Source organism: Tachypleus tridentatus, chromosome 11 (assembly GCF_004210375.1).
Source record: "Tachypleus tridentatus isolate NWPU-2018 chromosome 11, ASM421037v1, whole genome shotgun sequence".
NCBI lineage: Eukaryota > Metazoa > Arthropoda > Merostomata > Xiphosura > Limulidae > Tachypleus > Tachypleus tridentatus.
In genome coordinates this window covers 67,164,289-67,190,389 of record NC_134835.1, presented here as the reverse complement: position 1 = coordinate 67,190,389, position 26,101 = coordinate 67,164,289, and the positions used below count along the sequence as shown (strand labels likewise).

At 30.2% G+C, this 26,101-nt stretch overlaps 1 protein-coding gene across 1 annotated transcript; it reads right to left on the bottom strand.

The window, feature by feature from the left end:
• Positions 1 to 2,159: 2,159 nt before the first annotated feature.
• LOC143232365 (bestrophin-4-like) lies at positions 2,160 to 23,269 on the bottom strand. Its single transcript, XM_076467705.1, has 10 exons — positions 23,114 to 23,269; positions 17,451 to 17,943; positions 15,107 to 15,241; positions 14,633 to 14,799; positions 13,863 to 14,017; positions 13,088 to 13,165; positions 9,192 to 9,344; positions 8,674 to 8,754; positions 8,037 to 8,188; positions 2,160 to 7,674 (listed from the first exon to the last, which is right to left on the bottom strand). The coding sequence occupies exons 2-10, from the start codon at positions 17,627 to 17,629 to the stop codon at positions 6,891 to 6,893; spliced, it is 1,884 nt and encodes a 627-aa protein (XP_076323820.1). The 5' UTR covers positions 17,630 to 17,943; positions 23,114 to 23,269; the 3' UTR covers positions 2,160 to 6,890.
• Positions 23,270 to 26,101: the final 2,832 nt, after the last annotated feature.

Here is a 26,101-nt window from a genome sequence, read left to right as displayed (position 1 = left end):
TTTATAAAGAAATTGGTGAAGAAAAATAAATATTTAAGGTATTTGATAAAGTAATTTGTTTTTCTTTTTAATGTTGTGTATATTACTTTGTCAATTAATACCAAGAGGTTTAATTAGTGACAAATGGAAGTATTTATTGGTAAAAAAATATATATGAATAAGGTCGAATATTTTCAAATTATAAAAATAAATCATAGTAAAGGACAGGGAATTACTTTTTTTGTCAGTCCAGAAATAGAATATACCAAGATACCAAAAATTGTTCAAGTAACATAAAAAAAAAATATTAACAATCAGGGAATGTTTCAAGAACTAAAACACTGTTTCTCATAGCAAAGCCACATCTGTCAAGTCCACTGAAGAGAATCGAATCTTATTTTAATGTTGTAAGTCCACAGACTTACCGCTGTAACAACAGGGGACAGAACAAAGAAAAAAATATATTTTCTGCAACACAGAACAAGTTGTGATATGTTTAACAAAGAAGACATTTTCCGATTGCAGCCAATAAGCCATTCATTGTAAAAACAAACGATTTTTCTGTTGAAAATAAGAAAATAAAATCTAATGAGAAATAAATATGTTCGTGTTAGAAAAGAAATTATATTTAATAGAAAATATCACGTCAAATATCATATTGTTACGTCTACTCCTTATAAAAACAATATATATTTGAAATTAACAAACCTGAAACCTAGTTGTTTCTTTAAATATACTGTACAAAATAATTACAGAAATTAATTGAAATGCATAACATTTTATCTACAAAAAAAGCATGTGATTGAAAATACAAATAATTGGCCATTCAATCTGTGCTTGTAAATAAACATTTAACGGATATGGCTTTATATCATTTTTTATTCATGGCATTTCTCTTCAGTATTTGTAGCAAGTTTAACAGAATCAATGCTGAATGCTAAAAGAAAAGTCTTGAATTACTATAGTTCAGTGTCATGGAAGAACTATTTCCAAGTGCTTTAGTGCTTAACCTAACAAAGATGCAACAGGTCATACAAGAGTGTCTCAGAGGTACCATTTTCTTTAGACTGTGATGGCATTCACAGTCTAAAGGTAATATCTGATTTAATCTCAGACAATACACCTTATGATTGCAATGAACCAGATATCTCATGATGTGGACCAAGAACTGATTCATCCACCAGCTAGCTGTCTTAACAACTATACTATTGATTCGAGAATAATTCATTATGTTCATAATGCTCAAACACTTGTGGCTAATTTTCAACAGCATACTTGTCAGCTTCCATTCATCCAATCTCTCTTCACATGAATGAAATACCTAAATGTATTTTTTCATGCCTAACCATGGCTTATGAATAAATAAAGTTAGCTTTAAGCTCTACAATTCACTATAAAATATCAAAAAATAAAACAAAGCATGTGAGACCATTATAAACCAAGATAAATAGACAGCCACTTGTATTTTGTATCACATGTCTGATCAAATATTTGATTTATATAAACTGCTTCAGCATGGACAAGTGTATCAGAGGATCAGTTTTAAAAAACAAAACGATGGTATTCCCTGATGCTAGAGAATAACTTATTTGTTGAAGAGAAATGATATTTCCTGGTTACAGAGAAAAGGAAAAAACAATTTAAGAAAAATGTAATCTAATAACGGAAAGGAAATATACCTAACAAGACAGAAAATATTCCTTTTGTGAGATACAAAACTGTATCTGGTGAGAAGCAGTATTTGCTGATAACAGACAATAAACCACATGAATGATATATTTTCTAAATAAAGGCAAGAAACAATTATGTCGTTTGTTGACACTAAGTAAAATAATTTGAGATATAAAGAAATTTTTTGATAGAAACATAACAAGGAACAGATTATTTCTTCTTTCATTTGCTTATAACACAAACAGCTTAAAGAAAAAAACAAGCCTAAATAGATTTGTACTGGTTATTCTTGTGTATGGAGATCATTTCATAAATATTTAAAAATATGCCATTGTAAACTTTCAACAAGACTATTGAGAAAAAAACAAAAGCAGTACTACAATAGTAAGTGAAAGGAAATTGTTCTATCAAAGTTTTAATTCAAAATACGAGAAGAATACACTTATCCATCAAGAACATTGTGTAAAAAGCTGTGTTCAACTATACTAGCATTGAATTACTGACTGATATACCTTTATTAAACATTTTATTTTTCCAATACATTTAGATGGACTCTGAAATATAACACAAACTTAAGTGTATAATATACACTCACATACGATTTTACAATAAATCTATCATTAGCCAGTGTCTGCATACACAAAAATTAATTCAAGAACTGTAAGAGCAGAAAAAAAAATTGTAATAACAAATTTCTACAATTATGAGGGAAAATGCATAAATTTATATGAATTAACTATAAGGAAAATATTAAGTCCTCGCAGCTTGCAAGAATTTTTTTTTTTACTAAAAACTTATTGTTTATAATTACACACAAAGCTACACAAAGGGCAACTCTGCCCACCACTGCTATCAAAAGTCAGTTTTTTTAGCATTGAAAGTCCGCAGACATACTACTGTGCTCCTGGAGAGGCTTTCAGTAAAACTAAGAAGCTTCTTGGTGCTAAACATGGTTAACATCACAAATAATTTCACTTTATGACCATTTTAAGTTCCATCAATTGTAAACAACTGCATTAAAACTTATTTTAAACTAAATACAATCACAGAAATACAATGTGTCTCAGAGGAAATGTGCTCTACAGAAAATAGCAAACAAATACAAAATATATGGATGTTGAAGAGCAGTCTGGTGTTGAATTTACTTCTAGATACTTTTGTTCTAAAATTATTTTGCTTTATAACCAGATTTAGCAATTGAATTTTATTCACTTTAGTATACATTGAAAAATGAAACATATCCAATTAAGGACAACAGAGAAAGTAGCATGATCAGTTAAATACTGAAGTTTGGGAACACATCAGCACAACTAATCAAACTTGTTATTAAATTGAACTTTCATCACACAAGGAAAACAACATGGTCATTTACAGAGTAGAGTGGACATTAATCTTATCCATCTTTCTTTATAGTTGAACCATCCACAGAATCTTTTAATGAAATCAACTAATGTTAACATTATTTAACATCAAAGGTTACCATCTCCTCAAAACTGTTACAAGAAATGGTGGCAAAAAAATTTTCTACAGTGTAATATCTTACAAGTTTAATTTAATAACAAACAGATCTATAACCTTTATACTTTAAAAGTTTTTTTCATAAAACATTATGTACAAATGGCTGTGTCTATTAATTAGTACAGCAACCAACAATAATTTAAGATTCTACAGCAACATGGAAAATTCTAATTATTTTCACTGATTAACTATTGTTTTCCATATGAACTATTCCCTGAGCATAAATTTAGCTTAAAATACCCACTCCTAAACTGTTCCTTTAACTGTGTGTCTGATTTTAAATAGGTAAGACAAAAACAATTTAAGAGGGATGTGACATTTAATACAAAATTCACTGAATTATCTACCTTAATATTTATACAACTTTTAATAATGTCTTTCTTAGGATATTTATTACTTCTTAAGTTCATTCTGCAACAAATCTTTAAAATTTTGGGAAAACTGAACTGGAAAAACCAACTATGCAAACCAAGTGTGTGTGTGTGTGTGTGTGTGTAAATATCTAATTTATCAGATGTATATGAACACTGAGTTACAGAAAAACCCAGTGAGATAATCCTGATCTACATAAGGAGGTTAATGAATAGTGAATGTGCACCAGTAACTTCACAAGACTACCACATTACAATACAGTATAAAATAAGACATCAGAAAATTGAAACAGAAGCTAGTTATATTACATAACTATGTATATACACATAAATAGTATTACGGTTTTTAACAGGAAGGCACGTAATACCAATTAAACCTTCAAACACAATAAATCATGATAACAGTTTATATATGAAAACAAATGCTTCTATAATAAACAATTAAATTTGAAAATTCAATTATACATTAGTGTAAAAATACAAATTACTTGAATAAATTTTACTAAAGAATCATATGGATACACCCATCTTTCTAATCATTTTCCTGGAAATGAAAGAAATACACCAATTCAGACTTTTCTTCACACAAAGATGTTTGAAGTTGTAATAAGCACTCACAAACAAACAAGAGAGGTATTTATCCAATAAATTAAACTTACTCTTTGCAATTTTTCATCATAACATAATGAAACTTATACTCTGACCTTTTGGTACAAGACAAATACAAGCTGCAAGAGCTTATTACATGAATATTGTAGAGAGGAATAGCATGCATTATGCACATGTTCAAAGCCAATATAAAGAACGACTTTTGATGGCTTAATACTCTGCTATTTTCTATATAATTACACTTTTTGTATACAATAATAAGTAAATGCTAAAATAAGATTTTTAACCATACATTTTTGTATATACCTAAGGAAGGTTAACCTATTATATATACACATACACACACTTTCACAAAAAATTAACTATACATATTTCATTTTGGTTTCACACACCTATTTTTACTATTTATATACAAGTCACTGTAACAAATACATCACCTCAAGCATATTAACTCTTTCCTAATAGCAACTTTCACAGTTTTATGTCTTGTATTTGACTCTTACGTTAAATGAAACTATAACCATTATTTTAGTTGCAATTAAGCATAGCCTTTCAAAGATTTTTTCTAAAATTCAGTAAAACAGCATGAACCCAAATTCATGACACCCATCTTTCAAATAACTGATAGCATGTAAAAATCCATTGATTCTACCAAAGAATGAGCAAGAGAATTAAACTGGAACTGATGCAAAGCAGTTAAGTTCATATATTTTGTCAAAAACTTGCACTTCCTTCAATTTTCACTAACATTTCCGGGATTATTTTAAATGTATTTTTACAAAAATCTTTGTAATAAGAATTCAGTTGCAGAAAAACAAATTCCTTGCTGACTCTGAAATAATAAACTTTCAGTAAATAATAACAACATAATAGTGAATAATAGAAAATGGAAGCTTTTAATCATACTTAGTACTTTACCCCAAGTTTCTCTACCATTATGGGGATTTATTTGAATATTGACAGAATAAACTATGTTAGAAGTAGATTTCCACAAAGTAACTTGCGGTAAATATATATTCTGGAAGACAAAAATTAAAGATATCTTTAATTGGGAAAAAGAACTCATGCTATGTATGATCTGGTATACCACACTTAAAAATATGTTCAGAAACTTGGTATACCAGATCATACATAGCATGAGTTCTTTTTCCCCCAAGTACAAACTTTCAGCTCATAGCTCCATCTCTTGAATGATTTGACATCTAATTACAGCCATGGCTGTTGATAACTCCTTGTTGTTTTCTTTTCAAAATTCAAATTGATTGGTATGATAACTAAACATTTATTTTCACTTTGAAGAACTATATCATTAATCCAACATTAATTAACAAATTCGTTTTTTTTTCTTTTAAATGAATTATGGCAAATTTTTTACTAATCAGGAGAGAATATATTAATATGTTCAATGTTGGTTAGAACAGTCAATCACTTAAACAACACACATTTAAGATAAAATAACTTAGTTATTAATACTGATAACCCTGAAAATGCAACCTTTGTTATCACACTATCTAAATAGTTTATAACAGTTATTTGTAAACAGCAACTACACATAAAATTCCACTTCATGAAATGAAAAAATAATTACACCATTATAAAGTCATAAGAAAAACAAAGATATCTTAAAGTTCTAAAGCAGTCATATGGTATGCTCACTACTCTAACAGTTTTATACTAATGCTAATTCACACTGTCATCACAATAACAGTTTTCACAGCAAACACTGATCACTGAAATATTTGTTAGCTACTAAATATTAAGTAACCAACTTAATACAAAAAAACACCAGTCACCACAAAAATGATTCTATAGGAATACTCTCCAAAGCCATAACTACAATAATGATTCTAATACTACAATAATAATTCTCCAAGAGTACCTTTAAGAAATGACCCATAAAAATTGGTACTATCACTTGGGTACCCTCACTTTAAAAATATTTTGTAGCTGAAAACAATATTTCACAAGGTTCTGCCAACTTAAAAAACGTTATAAGCTAATCTTAGATCCATATACTATACAAATATGCAAAATAAACTACAGTAAAACCATAACAAAAATAAAGAAATAATAATAAAACATATGTATTAAATATTCTAATCAATACTTCTAATGAAAGTAATATTAAAGAGAATAAAGTATATCTTATGAAATGTCTGCTAAGCTGACTGCTCATTAAAATTTTCTCAGTTTCAATTTTGTTGTAAAAAACTGTAGCTTTGGTATTTAACAAGTAGTAATTAGTATGTTTGTTACGATATTTTCACAATATATATAAAGTTCACAATCAAAGCATATTATGCTGATAATCACATGGTGGAAAAGAACCCTATATTAGGTTGTAATATACATAGTTACAAACATATTAATTAGTTCAAGAAGTTACCAAGAAAATAACTAGCTTTCACATAAGTTACAAGGAAAATAAACTTCAACTGTTACCAAAATCGTTAAGCTTTATACATATATCTCAACTACATAAATTATAAATTGATATAGCATGTACTGACAAGTACCATTAGACAAGAAACTAAATTACATAAACTTGCTATGGTATTACATTCCAAGAGAAAATACTCTGACAAAATGATACCCAGACTTAGCTACTAATAATTTATAAGCCATAATTTAGCAACAGGATTTAAATAATACAGCTTGTATAAGAACATCATAGGGAAAGCATAAACATATAAACAAGATTCTCAAATCATCACATTAAACAATTAGAAGGGAACAAAATAATTACTGTTTCCCTAAGAGTTGAGTGTAACTACTGACAGTGCTTTGGTTACTTTCAACATAGGTAGTAAGACTCTCTCTTGAAGATAATGGTTCATACGGTGATCGCACTTCTGTTGGAGTGTCAGGATCAGAGCAAACATCTACAATTGTATCTTTAGACCAATCGTTTTGTCCTTCAAGTACAACCAATTTTTTCTCTTCATCTACAGTATTTTCTTCAGTTTTGATTGGTTCAATGCCCTCTACCTTTGTGTATAAATATTCAGAGAAAGTAGTAGGGCCATCTGGAGGATTTGTTTCAGCAGGAATATCTATAATGAGTGAAGTTCGTTCCTCGGTTGTCCCTGCAGCATCCCATTTTGAATCCCCTTGGGACTTTTGTTGTCCTACACCTAACTGCTGATCACAATTTACTTCATTCTGATGATTCTTTAAGCTCTCATTCATGGAACTAGAACGTAATTTTCGACACGGTGTTTTTAGCGTGAAAGTGGGCATCAAATTTCCTTCTTTTTTAGGAGTTTGTGCAACATTCTCAGAACTATTGTGACCAATCAACATATTTAAAATCCTGCTTCCAGGAAAATCTGGGAAAACTTTCATGCCTGATTGAGATCCTGTTTCATCAATGTTTGGAGTGGTGGGCTTCTCTGGTTGAGGGAAACCTGGATAAAGCAACTCTGTGCTGGGGCTGACTGGAGGACTATTGTAGATGTTTCCTTGTCCACAATCCTCTTCTAAGATGGTTTCCATGGGAACAAATTCAGCTTCCTCTGGATTAATACTAAAATTTAAAAAAATTACAACAGTTGATTTTTTTTTAGATTGTCATAATTTCCACAAAGTATAGAAAATGTAATACTAGAAACAAAAAATAGTTATGTCTAAAAACACATCTTAGTAACAATACCAAAATGAATATGTATACACATGTAATGCTATTAAGTTTTCTGAATGTTGATGTTTTAACACCTGACAATTTTTTTCTTAGTCAAAACTACAGTTTCTTGATTTCACCAAGAGATGTTTATCATGGAAAATTATATGAAAGTGGATTTTCAAGGATAATTCACAAAACGTTTCCATAAGACATAGTATAATCAAAATGAAACAAAAGAAATATTCAACATCGTCTGCTTAACTTACTCTAAGTTGACAGCAGAACCTAAGTGAGGTTGAGTACGAAGAGCAAATGATGATTTTGTGTATGGAAGCTGAGGCTCCAGTTCATCCCAGTACTGATCCTTGATGAGGCGAGGGTGCCGTTGACACATCTCATCTACTATCAGAAATGATATCTAAATGGAAAGAAAATTCACATCAAAAGTTGCTAAACACAACACATGGTACTTGTTTGATAGTAAACTTATACTGTGACTAAGTCATTAAATATAACTAAGACAAGAGCAAAAACAAGGTTATTAACTGAAAGCAATACCCAATGCACAATTGTACTTTAATTTTGTTATTACAGTCACTTAAACAGCTTTTTTTAGTTCTAAGAAACAAGAGAATGTAAACAAAAAGTAAAAACAAAAGAAACAGAAAATTCAAGTTTTTGCAATCAACAAAAAGGGATCAATAATTACATAAAAAGGGATTTGAATATAAATAATGAATATCAGTCACTTGTGGTTCTTTAATATCACACGACATGTTTCTATAAATTGTGCAAAGAAAATTTGATACATTACAAATACTGCATGTATGCATAAATATTTCATTATCAAAAGAAATATGACATACACACTATAATTACTTTATTGTAAGAAAGCATACACACCACAAGGTTTCTGTCCAAGCACCAGTTCAACTCAAAGTCATCATCATCTTCCCCAAAAGGATTAATTAACTGTTCTGCTACCTATTAATCATAAACAAATATTTTTTTATGCTTTAAAAATTGGTTAACAGTTTTAAACACTACTTTCCAATATCAAGCTAATGTTAAAGTGCAAAAAAGGACAAATAATAAATTCACCGACATTAACTACGGGGAACATTATAAAGTGACATTTGAATAAAATCTATAATTCATAAATATTTCAGATTATTTTTATAGTAATATAATTTTTTGAAAGCTTTTGGTCATGCTTACATAATTATTTTTAGATAGTTAATAAACAATCAAAAACTGTCATGGAATAGCTCCCCATTCATAGCTAAAATCTGTATAATCAACAAAAACTTGTCAGTAAATTAACAAAAAAATGGCAACTTAACAAATGAGGGTATTAATAATTCTTACAACTACAGTCGAGTGTCAGACTCCTTATTTATAATAAAAGACATTTTACTCACCTTTAACCAACCCATATAGAAGAAAAATTGCAGAATTGTAAATATGGGAATATAAAGATCTACTTCGTATCCAGGATATCCTTTGTCTGGATCTAAATACTGTCTCCCCATAACAGATGCAATGAAGTATGTGTAAATTGCTAAAGTCACAACCTATGAAAGAAAATAATTTATGGTTCATCACCAGCATATTTCCATGTGCTCTTATAAACACTCTTTGCAAACAATTACTGTACTTCATTAGCTTTATTGTTTTACATAATTTCTGAAATGTGTGTGTGTGTGTGTGTGTGTGTGTGTGTGTATACGCACCAATCTGAACAAGTAGTTAGACTTGAGAAAGTAGTACTGCTGTGATAGAGACATTTATATATGTTATATAATGAGGTAAATTAATATACTTTAACAAAAATCTTTGCAAGTATTTGCAAGTAAATATGAAAATATAAAATGCTAAGCTATCTTTTCTAAAAACTTAGATTACTACATTAAACATTAACAGGACCACATACCACAATGTCAGTTTACGTAAAGCGAAAAGGAATGTTATTCCAAAAAGATATCTATGCATAATGTACAAGTCAACTATAATAAACCATCTAAAGCCCAAATTTCACTCTCAGTATAAACTCCCTCAGGGTAAACCTAAGATGCATATTCTATGTCTTGTTTATTAAATGTAAAAAACAGAGAAAATGACTGACTTTGTTCACATATCAATCACTCTTATAGCACTAGTGCATTAGATCATCATGGGTACAACACAATGTTCACACTACTTTTAAATATTGGCACTTGCTTATAACAGACAGCTGTATTGTTTGTTAAACCAATGTTTTAGTGTATACTGAAAGTGTAAAATGCTGACCTTTAGTCCCATCTCCTTACAACAGATTTGTGAATGTGTTAACAAGTTTAAATTAAGGTGTAGAGCAGGTAATACACATTTTACTTTTGAAAGTACATATTTAATTTTGATCTTTAAATGAAAGTACCATAAAACATGAATGCAGTTTCTTCTTAAATTACCAACAAAAACAAGTTTTCTAAACATATGAAAACATTTAAAAAGAATAAAAAGGTAGTAAGAACTCCCTCAAAGAAGTCTCAGTTTTTACTGAAAATGCACATCTACAAATTGTACAGTTTCTTCTTTTCTACCAAAACTTCAAGTCCAAAAGTTTGATTGAGTATATTAACAAAAGACTTAACACAATATTCATGATAAAAATAATTTTTACACAAAGGTTATATTATACATCCATAATTCAGAATTAACAAATTATAGGAAAGACAGCTAGTTAACAGAAACCATTCCAAACTCTTACACTACTCCAACATGATTAAATACTGAGATCTGATTGTCATTCTTATAGTATGTACATGGCCTCAAAGCATGAGCATATTATTGTGATGGTAAGTTGTAAACATTGAAATCTCAGTTTGAATCTAGACATGCTAACCACTAGGCCTGACTCAAACACAATTTACAAATAAGAGACTTTTAGATTTATCTAGACTATTCCATCCATTAAACTAAACTTTAAAAATAAAACATTCAAAGTCAATTATTCAATTACTTACAAAGCCTTCCCTTAAACTTCACTCACATCTGAAGGCAACACATTTCAGAATTCAACCACCTTGTTAGAAAAAAATTAAGCTATCTTATTTCAACCAGGTCCTAATCTATATTTTATATCCCCTAGCCCTATGACTTTCACCAATAACTATGAAAAAGATGAATCACCAACACTATCTATATCCTGGAAGTTAAAACTCTCACACTTGCTCTAAGTCTATGAGAAGTCAATTTCACAGATTTCCATTTGTACTTATATGACAACCTATCCATCTTAGATATTGTCCTCATTTCTTTACTAAACCCTTTTCAACAAACTAACGTTCTTCCTAAGACGAAGAGACCATTATGGAACACAACACTAAATGTGGTCTAAACAAAGAAATAACTTCTTTAGACTTGCATTTATGTAGATACAACCTAACATTCTAGTTGCCATGCCACAGACAACAGTGCATGGTTTGGACGGCTTAAGAATCTGATTAACTAGAACACAATGTATTTTTCCTCCATAAGACTATTAAGGTATTTCTAGCCCAATTGTTTAATTTTCAGCTTTTTTTTGAAAAATATATATTTGATACTTTAAAATGTCTACTTTCAGTTTCTTCAATGTTTTGTCAAAACACCTAGAGATATCTATCAAAAAAAAAAAAAAAAACTATTAAAAATGAAAATCCTGGACTGAAAATTAAATTATTCCCCATACAGCAACCACCCTAGCAATAGAATTCATGACAATTCATAATCTCTTTGATGGTAATTTGTTTCAGTTTTCGTGACACAAATCTCATTGCATAATGAATATAGGTGGTCTAAAAAAACCCTTACAACACTGAAACTGTTTGCTAACTTACTATGGTAGAGCTAAGAAAGTTTACAGTGAACAATGTTTAACTCCACGAGATACTTCTCTGGAAACTACATCCAATCCTTTCTCCTTTATAAGTTAATTCACTCACTGTAAGGTTTTATTTGTGGCCAAAAATTTCAACAGTTGGATGAATTTTCCTTTCATTCCATACTGAAGATCAATGGCAAGTGTGAAGAACTTTGGAAGGAAATGAAGATTTCATGGAAACCAACACAACAGATGTAGCAGAACTGAGCCACATATACTACATAAATCAATTATGAAGATGGAAAATTGTTGAACTGATGGCAATTTTCATTTTTAATTGTACGTTTTTGTTCATTCTAGCTTTAAACCAACCTGACAGACAGAAACAAATGTAGCTTGTTATATTTACATGGATTTCCATCAATTTGTCAAACAGAAGAGCTCAGAAAATTTTGGAGGGAATAAAAACTGAATGTAAAACCACAAGTTTGCATGTATCTCTGCGTAGACCCAACAAACCTTCTTGCCAAATCTGGAAGATCCATCAACAAGGAATGAAGTGGTAAAAAAATGCAAAAACAGCCATAAAAACTACCAAAGGTAAAGTTCAAAATTTGTATGCATCAAATTGAGCTAATGAACATTTGTACCAATTTTGGAAAAGATACATCCACAGTTTGTAAAAGTAGTTATATTGACATACAACAGACAGTACTATTATATTTATATAGATTCCTTCATTTATGTCAGGTAAAGCACAAAAAATGAAAAGTCTTACACAAACAAAAAAATACTATCATGTGGCTCACTCATCCAAGCCTTCCTTTTCTTCCAAACCTAGAAGTATTTGGAACTATTATTCTTTAAGCTTCCAAACTGTTTTATTAATAAGCTCAGAATTAATGTGATCATTTTATTTGATCTTGTTTTCATCTAGCACATGTTCAAGATGAGAAATAACTTAAAATTAAAAAAAAAGCTGAAGAAAAAAGTACAATAATAGCCCAGCCTTCTCATAATCAGATGTTAACCTTCCTATATAATCACTAAAAGACCCTACTCGCACACTTTGAAAACTGTTAAAATCTTAGAACTATTGCTAAAAGGGTAAATTATAGTAAAAATCAACTACTTAGACTCACCTCATATTTTTTCAAATGACATACACGAATTTTATTACATTAATTTTACATGTCTTATCACACTAAAGCTTATTTCATTCAGAGAAAGAAACACATCTTATTACAAATGATAATTAACTATATTTTATCCACAGAAGTTAGAATATAGCTTGTTTTCAGTCCTGGGTTCATATGTTTTTCAAAATACTTTCCCTAAATTTTCAAGACATCTCATATTTGAAAGATCTATTCTGTAGGTAAGTGCAGAAAATTTAAACAAACATAAAAGTCAAAACATTTGATGTCAGAAAATGTTGATAAGTATTTGAAATATTTGAAAGCTGACACTCACCTGTGTGTACACAAGAGGAATACTAATCCAGTCATAACTGAACAGCATTCCACAATTCCCACGAAATGTATGCATTTCCTGAAAATGTATTATATTTGTAAATTACAAAATAAACCTAAAAATAAATATAAGGTTTCATTAATACTTCATTATCCATAAACTGGTGTTTAAGGTTGTTTATTTACTATAAAATGCCTATATAATGTTTTAAATTTGCAATTTCTTTGTAGAAATCTGACTTTTCTTAAATAGTTCTTTAAGCTCCATAGTAAAACTGTTACTAGATTTGTAGGCTAGTAAAATATTTTAATTCATTTATTTTAAGCTTTTCATGGAAAGGTTAATTCTTCAAAACTATCTGCACAAAGTGATCTCTAATTTTGAATTGACAGATTAGGTAGAAGGGCAAATATTCAATAACACCCACTGACAGTTCTTGAAATACTCTTATTTAATAACATAGTGGGATTTGACTTTCATTCTTACAGTGTACCTGCAGAATAAAAGTGTGAAGCAAACCACAAACCCTCAGTTACATGCTAAATACTATACCATATCCATCCCAGTAATTCTAAAATGGGGAACTTGAAGTTGATGGTCAATGAGATCAGAGCATTTGTTTTTTTAGACCATTAATGTGAACGGGGATTTTCTAACTACTTTGTTAAAATCATAATGATAAAAACATTAATCATGTATGTAAAATGTATGGATCTGAAAAGTACATTGCAAGTTTTAAAATGTTTGTAAATGGTACACAACACTGAAAACTTACATTCAATAGGTTACTCAGAAGGATATCATCTTTTATTCGACCTTCCTTTCTAGCACGCATGGTCAGAGCTGTGAACCACTGAGCCGGGATCCACCATTTTCCATGGACAACTGGAATTTCTTCATACACTGTACGCTCCTCTTTGGTCATTAAGCCTATCAAAAGGTGATTGAACATACTAATCACTTAACAATACAAAATACTACTTTCGAACAGTAGGTCTTAACTCAAACTCTTCACTTATTGATGTTTACTTTTATAAAATTTTATTAAGAGTAAGATTCAATTCAACATCATTTAACAAAATAGTGCTGGTAGAACAATACCGCAAAAATATTTTCAAAAATGTGAGGTACATTCTCTTTAGAATATTAACTGGTGAATTACAAACTTACATCACTAAAGAAAACAGAAAGTGCTTATTTTACTATTAGCTCAAACTATTTACTCATTTGTACACATTCAATCAAGAACAAGCATTTACAGAAAGATGGTTTATTTACCTTCTCAGTAATCTGCTTGTTATGTATTAATCTATTTCTATTATTGGGAAAAAGTTAAACATCTTAAATTGAACAAATGATAATTTAAAGAAGAGAACAGCCTAAAACATAAACTAATATATAGTATTAAGCAATAGAGACATCTTTAATCTACTTGGCTCATAGCCAAGTAATATTAATCAACAAAAAATGATGAAAACAAGTGGCATTGCAGAAATTTACAAGTCAGATATCAAATAACCTTGAATAAATCACTTCACTCCATACCTGCCTCCTCTAAGTGGTCCAGAGTAGGGAAGCGTTTTTTCACAGCAGTACTTACACCTTGAAACGTCAACACAGAAAGCAGACTTAAATAACGAGCAAGCGTTCGACGAATCATGCGGCCTCTTTCATCTCTACCATGAACATATGCTGATATAAGCATACAAGGCCTGTAAAATATAAAATCTTAAGCTTCTGAATGTTGTGTACTAATAATCTAGGTGCATAACTTGAAAGCAAGACATGCTTTAATAACTAAATTATCATTACTTGGTTCCTTACAAACCTACAAATACACTACTAACAAGAGCTACACCAAACAAGATTTTGAATTCACTTCTCTTTTAAGAGAACTACTTTTTATAAAAAAACATGAAAACATCTAATGCAAGCAACTATGTACAACAAATATATACAGAAAAATGTTTACTTTACACTGTGCAATACCCCTTTACAGAAGTTATCTACCATACTTACTTATCTGGCCATGGAAGAGACATGAATTGTTGCCACCAACGAGAAACAACAATGGACACATAGAAACCCAGCACGAAAGACAATGGAATGAGATTGGTGAAGGCTTCACAATAGAAAGCCAACTTCTCAAATACACTGAAAATAATGTATATTCAATTCATATTATTAAAATATGTTATACATAAAAAGTCAACTTATTGTTAGATATAGCTGTTAGAATACCTAAAAAATATCTAAATCAAAGAAAATAAAACTAGTTCAACTTCACTATGGAAAATGCTCAACTAAACTGCATTTAATGAATTTGATACATCTGTCTTCACTTATAATAATCCCTAATAAAAACTTTAACTTTTTATAATGTTTATTACAACATTGACCTCTCTTCTGTAAATATCACACCATGTAATTTTGGTTTTAGAATCATCATATTTAATATTTTTTTTAGTAAGATCTTTTGTGATGACAATATGTAATATGATGTATTGTATAGGATATAAATAAATCCACCATTCCAGACACTGTTTCCTATATACACCAGACACAATCACACCCAGGAGCATAGATTTTTTACATCCGATGGGAGGGGGGGGGATGATTTTTGCAACCACTTTTGTGAAATGTTCAATTTGCAAATTGGTAATCTCTGATTACGTGAACCTGAAAGATGTAAACATGCAGTTACAAAGTAATCTTATTGCCAAGATACTTACATGTATACTTAGGCCAACTTACTGATACTTACGAACTATTGCTTGGATCGAAAAGTTCAAAAGCATGCCTATATTAAAGATGTACATTTTGGCTACTGAAAAAGCCTACATCTAGGCCTAATTATGTAATTCGATTGGTAAGAACACGAGAATCACAAGAACAAACACACAATTTGTAGGTGTGTGATGCAATAAAACAATTCAACAGACCAAACTGTAGGGGGGATGATTGTATACACCATATCCCCCATCCCCCTCAGGATCTACACCCCTGATCACACCTGTACATCACAGGTTACATCTCACTACAGTTTTTTTTTTTAGATACACATTACTGCCTGTGTGTCAATCTGATAAAAATATTCTGCATATATATACGAACTCTAATTATATGAAAGTTGAATGAAAATGACAGTTTTACACCAAACCAAACATTATTAGACTAGGTTTTATATGTAGTAGGTTCTAATTTGTTTAAAGTTACCAGTGAAATTAGTATCCTAAGTACAACCATAATGTATTGAAACAAACTGAATAGCCAATGGTACAATTTCTAAGTACAACATGAATGGGTAGGTACCATTCCATTTTTCCTGTTGTAAAAATTACATTCTATACAGGATAAATCCTTCAGCTTAACCTTTATGCTGGGAGAATTAGGTACATTTCAGGAGGCTGTGAATATTTGCACATACATATATACTCCAATCCATATGATGCAAAATATTAGTATGATGATATGTCAACCATATACAAAGGTACAAAATGCAAACATGTCCATGCCTATAGTTATATTTTACAGAATTGTGTGAATGTTCTAAGTAATAAACATAACTTATTTCATTTCACTTTTGACAAAGAGGAAGTAAAAATATGCCCATCACATCACCAAGCCCCAGCCATAGCAATCCAACCAAGATATTAATCACACTGGTCACATCCAGGTGCATATACTTGTAATAATGACCCACAAACAACAAAAAAATGCAAGTAAATGATACACACACACACACACATTGGTGACACTTGTTTCTTAACTGACAAGTAATACATACAAAATTACTAAAGTATTATAGTGCAAAAAACCTCCAAAATACTTTGTACAATGTTAATATGAACACTTTGACATTGCTCCAACTTAACTTTTTCATGACTGGGCACAGCTAACAAATATGTCTGATGTCCCACTCCCACATCCACCATGCAGACAACTTAAGATTTTGTTTTGGAGGCATAAAATTTAGAGATTGTAACAATAAAGTAAACAGAAAATCAGTGCTAAATTATGTTCCATCAATTAAATATAATTGTTCTTTCTTATTATCTGAAGTAATTTGAAAGTACACTTCAAAAAAGAGACCACTATTAAAAAGTACTAAACAACAAATGCAAAGTACTTTAAACTCCCAGAAAAAGTTAACTGTACTGTCACAAGGCTTCTTTGAAAATCTATGTAGCATTCAAGTATCAGATGAAACTTTAAAAGACTACATACTACAAAATAAAACAAGCAATTCAATTATTTAAAAATGTTACAAGTTGTATAAAAATATATACCTGATTAATTACATATAACATGCAAAACTTTTAAAACTGTGTTACTCTATATCTAAACAAAAGTGTTTACTTACGTTCTCTGGTTTTCTGTTAAGATATACCTGTAAAGTGCACTAAGACTGTAGTACAAACCACAGAAAATGATCATTTCTCTGTACAACAGTTTATAAATGCTGCCTCTCCATCTCAGTAAAAGTTTAGCAAAACCCAAAAGTCGAGCTTTTGATACATTTAACGAGTACGTAACCGTCATCTTGAACAACTTCTCTATATCGCAGCCAGTACTGGAAATTATGAAACTCCAAGATAAAAATTCATGTACTATTAAGAATTTGTGCCACAGAAAATGTCACACACACACACTCCACTTTCTTCAGATCTGCTATGTCAAGCCCATGTCAAGTCTTAAGTACCTAATTCCACACAGTATAGAAGACAAAAGCTGTTTATTGTATCAATGAGGAGTAGAAGATAGCCACAGAAACATTTAGGTTTTCCCATCATGTGACAAAAGCAAAATAAAGCACACAGAAGGTTTCAGCAATTTCAAGGAGTTATTGTCTTGTTCTGAAAAAAGTTTATATGTATATATATTAATAATCAAAACATGAGCATACAATTAAAAATCTTGAAGTCTAAACACATTAAAAAAATTGTGTTACAGCAATTAGGCCAAACATTACTATAAATAATGCATAAAACTTGTGTCTATTACAGATGCTAATTTCAAGTAACTAAAAAATTTCTTTTTTAATAACATTACCTTATCTTAAAGATGAAGCATGTAACAATATGACTGTATATTCTTAGCACCAAAATACCAAGTTGTAAACTTGGCTCATCCAGTTTTAAGTTAAAGATATTAGTTTGGTAATAAAGTTAAAAAAAGACTTATCCTCCAGTTCATAATAAATAAATTTCAAGACAGTTTCATCAAAACTACAAAACAGAAAAACTGATGGAAAAATGTTTCTTCTTGTCTTATTGCCAAAATTACAATCTCTCAAGTGTTCACTACAACGCCTGAAACACAACACAATAGTATTACATGTATGTTATAATGTTATTGGATGCAGTAATAAATTCTAAGAACACTTAAGAAATATTCTTATGATCACAGGTCTGAGTTGCAATTCATTGTAAAGAATAGTTTTCTCTAAGTTACATTGACATTTTGCAATAAAAAGTCATGCTGCAGGTTATTCTAAGCTACGATTTTAGGTGACTATTTTATTGATATTAATAATTATAAGTAGCTTAAGTTCTTCAAATCATTTAAAAATTTAAGAAATAATTCAAAATAATGAAACAGTTGAATAAAAAGTAATATCTGTTCAAATTTTGTGGCATAACAATAACACTAGTGAGCACACTATTTCAGAACTTGGAATAAAAATACAAACTAACCCATAACTTAGAATAAGGAAGAAAATACAAATTTATATTAAAATTTTAAGAGGTATACAATATTCAGAAAACAAACTGTTGTAAGTTGCAACACATAAAAAACTTGCATATTTTTGTAATAATCATAATTTTTAACATATGATACCTACAGACAGATACAAAAACACAGGTATGAAAGAAGGATGTACTCCACCTAGTGAGCAACTACAGCTCTTAAAAGTACAACTCGTACACATAACCAAGTTACAGGTATTTTTCAAAAGCATCTGTAGAGAACATAAAGTCAGTTTTGTCTCAAATAAAGAGAAAGGAGTACAAGTTCTGGTTCAAAATTTATCAGTATCACCTTTATCTAATAATGTTACAAAAGTGACATATGCAAGGATGAAACTGATAATCAAAGCTACAGCCAAAAGATCGGTTATGTTCTTCATTGTACACCAATTTGTACATATATATGAAGCAATCATTGCTGCTTTTATTCAAGTTTTCTCTCCTCTTCAGAACAAATATACAGTTCCCTCAATTTTTATGCACTAATTAGTTTTGTAAGCACAAAATTAAAACAACCAACACCTTTCTAACATTTTATCAGAAATATATATAACACTAAACATTTAAACAAGTCTGTAATTAAGGACTTCCTGTTTAGTCAATCAGAAAATTTCACAAAAATTTAGAAATTTTGGGATTATGCTGTTATATACTTATGTGAAATGGAAGCAAAGAGATAATGGGATATTACTGCAGCTTTAACTGCAAAGTTAGTATATCAAAGACTATTGTGTCACAAACATTTTGAAAAACAGTTCTAAAACCCATCACAAAAATGGAATCACCAGCTCAAAAACAATTACAGCAATATTCATCAAGAGAGATTAACTGTTCAAACACAGTAGAATCATTTAAGTGAGTTGATCCAAACAGACAAGTCCTCAAACCACATTGCATAATGAAATTAACTTAGAAGTGAATGAAATTTGGCCATAAGATAAGAAATTACAAATATGTCGTCACTTAAATAAAACTGTTTATCATTGCCATTCATGATGTTTTCCTTGCATTGTATTGAATGTGACAGTGAAACGCAGCTCAGGGGCAATATATATATATATATATATATATATATATATATATATGGATTATTTTTTATATATAAACAAGTTTTGTAATTTTCTGCTTTTTTAGTATTAAACATAATTAAAGGTGAAGTGACAAAATGTCTGAAAGGCAATATTTGAGAAGATATATTTTAAATGACAAGTGAACAATGTCCTCTTGTTATTTAGTTGAGCTGCTTTTTAATTTTACTCCCAATTAGAATTAACTGTAACATTGCTGTTACAATGAGACAATTTACTGTCCCCGAGTTGTACTGAGGTTTACTTCACAGTAGTTGGCCTGCAGTCATGTAATGTTAGGACTTTCAGTAAATCAAGTTGATTATGTAAACAAGTTCATCAGATGGTAAATAACTACCATGCTCTCTGCAGCAACTAGGTTAAACTAATGAGTTAAGGATGCAACAGCCTCAGACACTGTTTTGACAGCTTCCTTTGACTGCTGATTTTAAATCATACTTCAGGTAGAACTTTATTTTCAAATTATTTTAAAATAATTCCAACCAAATGCAATAACAACTGATTAACACAATTTACACATATGAAAACAAAGTTAGAATCAAGAGGTCAATAGCCATCAGACTAATACAATATTGGGTTCATAAACAATTTCAGTTCTAAAGGTCTACCCTTTCCCCATAAAAACCTCAGGTTTAAATTTTTAAATTACTAAATTTTACAACTTAACACTTTATCAGAGAAAGCAGATGTTTATTCAAACTTTTGGTTAATCTGGTTCCGTCAATAACTTGTACAGAGATTAAAAGTACATTATATTAAAACAATTTTGGAGCCTCAATGTCATAACTCTCCATCTCCAGTCATGCTCTTTCTAATGACCATGTATCTTGACAACAGAGCAAAGAGATTAGAGGAGTTTGTTAATACATTAATTGTCAGCCTCAATCAATCTATTACATTTAAATAATCAATTATTCTGATGCGAGACACAAACAGTTGTAAAATGAAACAATAATGATCTCAAACACTAGTTAATTATCTTAGTGGCATTAATTGTAACTTTATATTAATCTATGTAGTAGATGCTCACAGACAATATCTTAATCATCTAGCTCCACTTGACAACAGTCCTACTGTACAGTTCCCTTCCAAAAGGCTCCATCATAAGGTCATCATGCTCGTAGTATACCTCTATTCATCTTGCAACTTTCCATTATTCACCTAGCATACAATAAATGGTTTCCCAGCACCCTTTTCAAGAATATATTCATGCAAGAATCTACAAGCATCCAAAGACAATTCGTATACCTTCATAAGAATGTCAACAGCATTTCCTTGCTACATGAGGTATGCAACCAATGAGTTTTTACATTACAAAAGAAATTTTGTCATTTTACTTGATGGAGATTTATTATGTGGCTTGGGACACATATACAGCTTTACCACTGGCCCTTATGTCTTTGAATTCTCAATTGTAACACTTTGCTTACTACACCTGGGGTATGACTTTTCACAGATGTCTTTCTGGATTATTCTGATGCCCAAGTAGGTAAATATATCTTTGTTACCAAACACCCTTAAATAGAAGGGCATATCCTTATCATAAAATTTCTCAATCCATGACCTGAACGCATCTATGACCTGGGTGTATGAATATTTTGCTATTACAAATACTTCCAAAACATTTCCTGATGGCATCACACTACCTACAAAATACTAAACACAATTATAATATAGTTCAAATACATTCTATTACAATTCAGCCTTATACTGACTGTGGTTATCAAGTGACTTGTTGATTTACATTTCCAAATTCACCTTAATATAACATAGTCAGCCCTCTTCACTCTGACTTATTTAAACTTGGAATCATGAAAAATTAGTATTTCACTGAATGTTACAAAAAATTGTTTTTATTCTATACTAGTTTATGTTATAACCTAAAAACGTAAATGTCTTTCTTTCACCTCACTTTTTATATTACTTTTATGAAAGACTGTCCAATGGTAAAGATATTTTACTCCCAAAAATATGCAATAATACAGCTACTTTATCACATCCTTACACTAATACAGTTGAAGTCTCTCCTAGAATAGATACATGTTGTACATGTTAAACTTTTTTTTTTATTCTGAATATAGTTTATATTATATGTGCTAACTGGAAATTCCAAGTAATACATGAAAACTACAGGGTGGGAAGTTAAATTATTAACCAAGAATCAATCAAGGTCTAACCACAGTGTCAAAAATTTAAAAAACAACACAAGATTGGCCTAAATATTCAAGTATCTATATCTTAGTTTTAATGATTCAAAATTTTAATTAAACAATTAAACTAAAAAATTTAAGTTTCTATTCTTTATGTGCAACACTTAAAATCTTTATTACAAGACTGATTAGAGTTACACAACTTTAGAAAATGCTGAATGATTCTACATATTAAGTTTTAAACTTAAAACTCTGGTATCTTAATCTGTAATGCTTACAAATACCAAAATATTACAAGATCAAACTGAGTACCTTAAGAATGCTCTAACACTAACAGATAAACTGGATCAAGGATGTCAAAAACATGGGACTATAACTTGATTAAAGCATTTACACAAGTATTGAATTTGATTTTAATTGGTATCAGTTTCTATTTCTCCACTTAAATTTATGATCAAGTAAACGATACTATAATAAAATTACAAAATAAATGACATCACATACCATAGTGATCCTTACAATAATCTTTGTACAAAGCCTTCCTAATTAGTTTCAATTTATTAATTAATCTAAAACGGTTAATTAACACATTAAATTTTATAATTTCTGATTATATTTTTAATTTAATTACACTGAATAGCCGATGTTTTAAGAACAATATGATCATGATATTGGTACTGTGGAAGTAATACTACCCCTAGTGTCATAATGTTCTTAGGACTACTTTAAAAAGAAAGATTTATTAAAATCTCAAAAAACACATTGTTTCAGGCCTATTGGTTTTCCAATTTTTTGCTGGATTTCAACCACATTGTCTGAGTGTTACTCTACATAACTCTTCGCATCTCCACAACCTTCAACTGTAGCCTATAGGTTACAACTGTATCAACCTATCCATCTTTTACTTCTCTCTGATAGTGATACTGAGTTACTAACGCTAGTCACTCAATAAAGACGTGTAGTGCTAAGCTCTAAATAAAATAATGAATGAATAAAAATAAATCTGTATTTCTAAAACGTAAAACAAAAATGACTCACCGAGTATATTTCGAAAGTAGCTTGCAGTTCAGCAAAAGTAGTCCGTTGATTCTTAACTCAAACTAAATTGAAACATAGACATTGAACAAACTCGACTCCGCGCTACCAAATACAATGCGACAGCAGCATTCGTTTGATGACGTAGAGCAAAAGAGCTTAAACCTTTCTCTAATGGGTTAATCACATTTCTGCATATAGGTAGGTAGTTCATTAGAAATTTCTCTGCACATGGATACTAATATTCATGAGAAGCACGAGTAACAATCTTGAGATATCTAAGCGTATATGTTATAACCTAGTAACAAGAACTTATGCAGCTGTTATTATAGAAACATAAAATAGTCCAAATCCAGAAACACGAAGTAAAGTTCGCCAACCAAATAAAGTGGTATTTTTCTTTATGGCGTTTTTGACATTTCATTTTATATTATATTTTACCTTCACTCATAAATTCTTTGAAAGCTATATTTTAATTTAGATCCTTATTAGAGGGAGCTGTTAACAACGATGATGATGTAATATGTAATACTCAAAAAGTTCATTATGATGCAATAATCGAGAAGATTATTGGTCAATCATCTAAAACTAAGGTGCAACATAAATATGAGCAACCATGTTTTAAGTCTATCTAGTTACTTGATCCATTCTTTATGGAATTGTACCAGTAAATTTATTTGTGACTTTTGCGTGTAACCTTTACAAGAAATTTCTTTTGAAACATTACTTGTGCACATAGACTTACAATATGCGTCAAATTGAGGGTAGCTTGTAGAAATGTTACAGAAGAAAGAAACATTTTTTATTGTTATTTGGTATGGATTTGGAAATATTTTTACTGAATAATCTCCCATCAACAAAACACACATTGCAACACCGAAGTCAAAAGTGGAGTTATTAGGTGGAAAATATAATGGAATCTTTAATAAACATCGATACCACATTCCAGGCAAGAAGTAAAATCAAAGCCTTATTGGAGATTAAGAAACAATATTTGAAAGAAGGTCAATGAGAAAGAAGTAATTTGAAAGAAGAACAATAAAAACATAAAATACGGGCCTAGCATAATCTGGTAGTTAGGGCACTCAAATCACAATCTAAAAGCTGCAGGCTCGAATCCTAGCCCTAAAATTTTCTCGTGATGTCATTATAATATGTGAGTCAATCCCACTATTCATTGGCAAAAGCCAAAGGGTAGCTCACTAGTTTGGTCGTTTTGACTGACTGCCTTTCCTCTAGGTACATCTAAAGCAGATAGATCTAGAGCAGCTTTCCACAAAATTAATAACCAACAAACAAACATAAAATCCGCAGGACAAGACAGAAAAGTAAAAAATTAACAAGAAGAAAGCAATCTAAAATCTAAATAATAAGAGAAAATTCAAAGACCAAAAATAAATTCATAAAATGTTAAAATAAGATCAAGAGATAAGGCACAAAAATTTAAGAGAGGAGTTTGAAAATATAATACTTAAATACAAATTAAGAACAAAAATCATTTTTATTGATTGTATGGCCTGTGGAGATATTAGGGATGAATGGAAAGATTATAATAAGATAAGGCACAGAAATTTAAGAGAGGAGTTTGAAAATATAATACTTAAATACAAATTAAGAACAAAAATCATTTTTATTGATTGTATGGCCTGTGGAGATATTAGGGATGAATGGAAAGATTATAATAAGAATCTTTTAAGAAGTGTGTAATGACATTAATAAAGTACAGAAAGGTTGTAATGACAAAATGAAAGAAAACAATGACAAAGTAAAACATTTGAAACATAATTGGTAAATTTAAAGATTAAATCAGCCACTTTTCTTTCTGTATCTGCCCAAGAATTCCAACCTGAAACACAAGCCACTGTAAAATTTAGTTTTCTCTATCTATTACCATTTATGTTATTACATTTGTTACTACAGGAGTTTCCAGTAGTACTTTAGTCATGCGAATACCAAACCAAGCATCGGAAATTAGTTAGCTAATTCAACAAAATTAATTGAGAAACTAATGCACTATAACGTAAATATACAGTGAGAGACATACAAGGCTCAGTTCTGAGTAATTTCCAGGGTGAATAGGTGGAAAAAGAACAAATTATTCAGCTTACTGTGCATTTAAAAGAACTATATTTAACAACATTAAGTAACCTTCCAGCTGAGCGGTTTGGAGTGACAACCAGAAAGAAGTATTCAAGCAAAGTTCTGAAATAACATATATAGAGAAAATGGTCTTAGCCAAACTTATATAGAAAATTTAGAAAAGTTTTTACTCAGATGCTTCTCACGAAATGATTATTTTGTTGCCATATGACCAGTTTATAGATACCATAACAGATATCAGAAGTATGCTGAAGTAAAGTAAATGTATATCTTTAAAGGAATTTCTCCTGTTAAGTGTTGAATTTTAATTCAATAAAAAATTCACAAAAACCAATGATGTCACTTGAAAGTTGCAGGATCATGAGATTCATCAACTGAACAGACATGATAACTCTTACTGCCAACACTGATTAGCAAAATTTGAATATATGTATATTAGTGATATATTCTAGGAGTATACATTGTGAGATTAGAGCTTTTTTTAATTTGGCAGTTAATAGTTCTTTGTAAATGTACAAAAAATGCTTTAATAGACTCTTAATAGGCAGTTGTGACTTATGAAGTTTGTATATCTTGAATTTCAGAAATAGTACCGCTTAGAGATCGGAGATTCGATAATCACGTGAAATGAAGAAAATATAAAGTTGTTGTTTCTTTCTAAAATTGATTGGATGTAGATTAGGAGTTAGCATATCAGAATGTGAATCAGAAGGTTTAAGGTTCGAGTCCATGATATGCCTTCAACCGCAATCATATTATAAAAGTGACAGTCAATCCAATTATTCAGTTTAAAATAGTCATGTAGGAAAGCAGTGCTGCTTCATGGTTGTTATCCCTCTGATAGTGTTTCAATATTAGTTTATTAATGCTTGACTTTTAGGATTTGTATTC

Coding starts and splice junctions, on each gene's coding strand:
- LOC143232365 (XM_076467705.1), bottom strand. CDS start 17,629: ATGACGGTTACGTACTCGTTAAATGTATCAAAAGCTCGACTTTTGGGT. Junction 13,166..13,862: donor TTCTGAGTAACCTATTGAAT/GTAAGTTTTCAG, acceptor ATACATTTTCAG/GAAATGCATACATTTCGTGG. Junction 8,189..8,673: donor GCTTGGACAGAAACCTTGTG/GTGTGTATGCTT, acceptor CTTTCCATTTAG/ATATCATTTCTGATAGTAGA.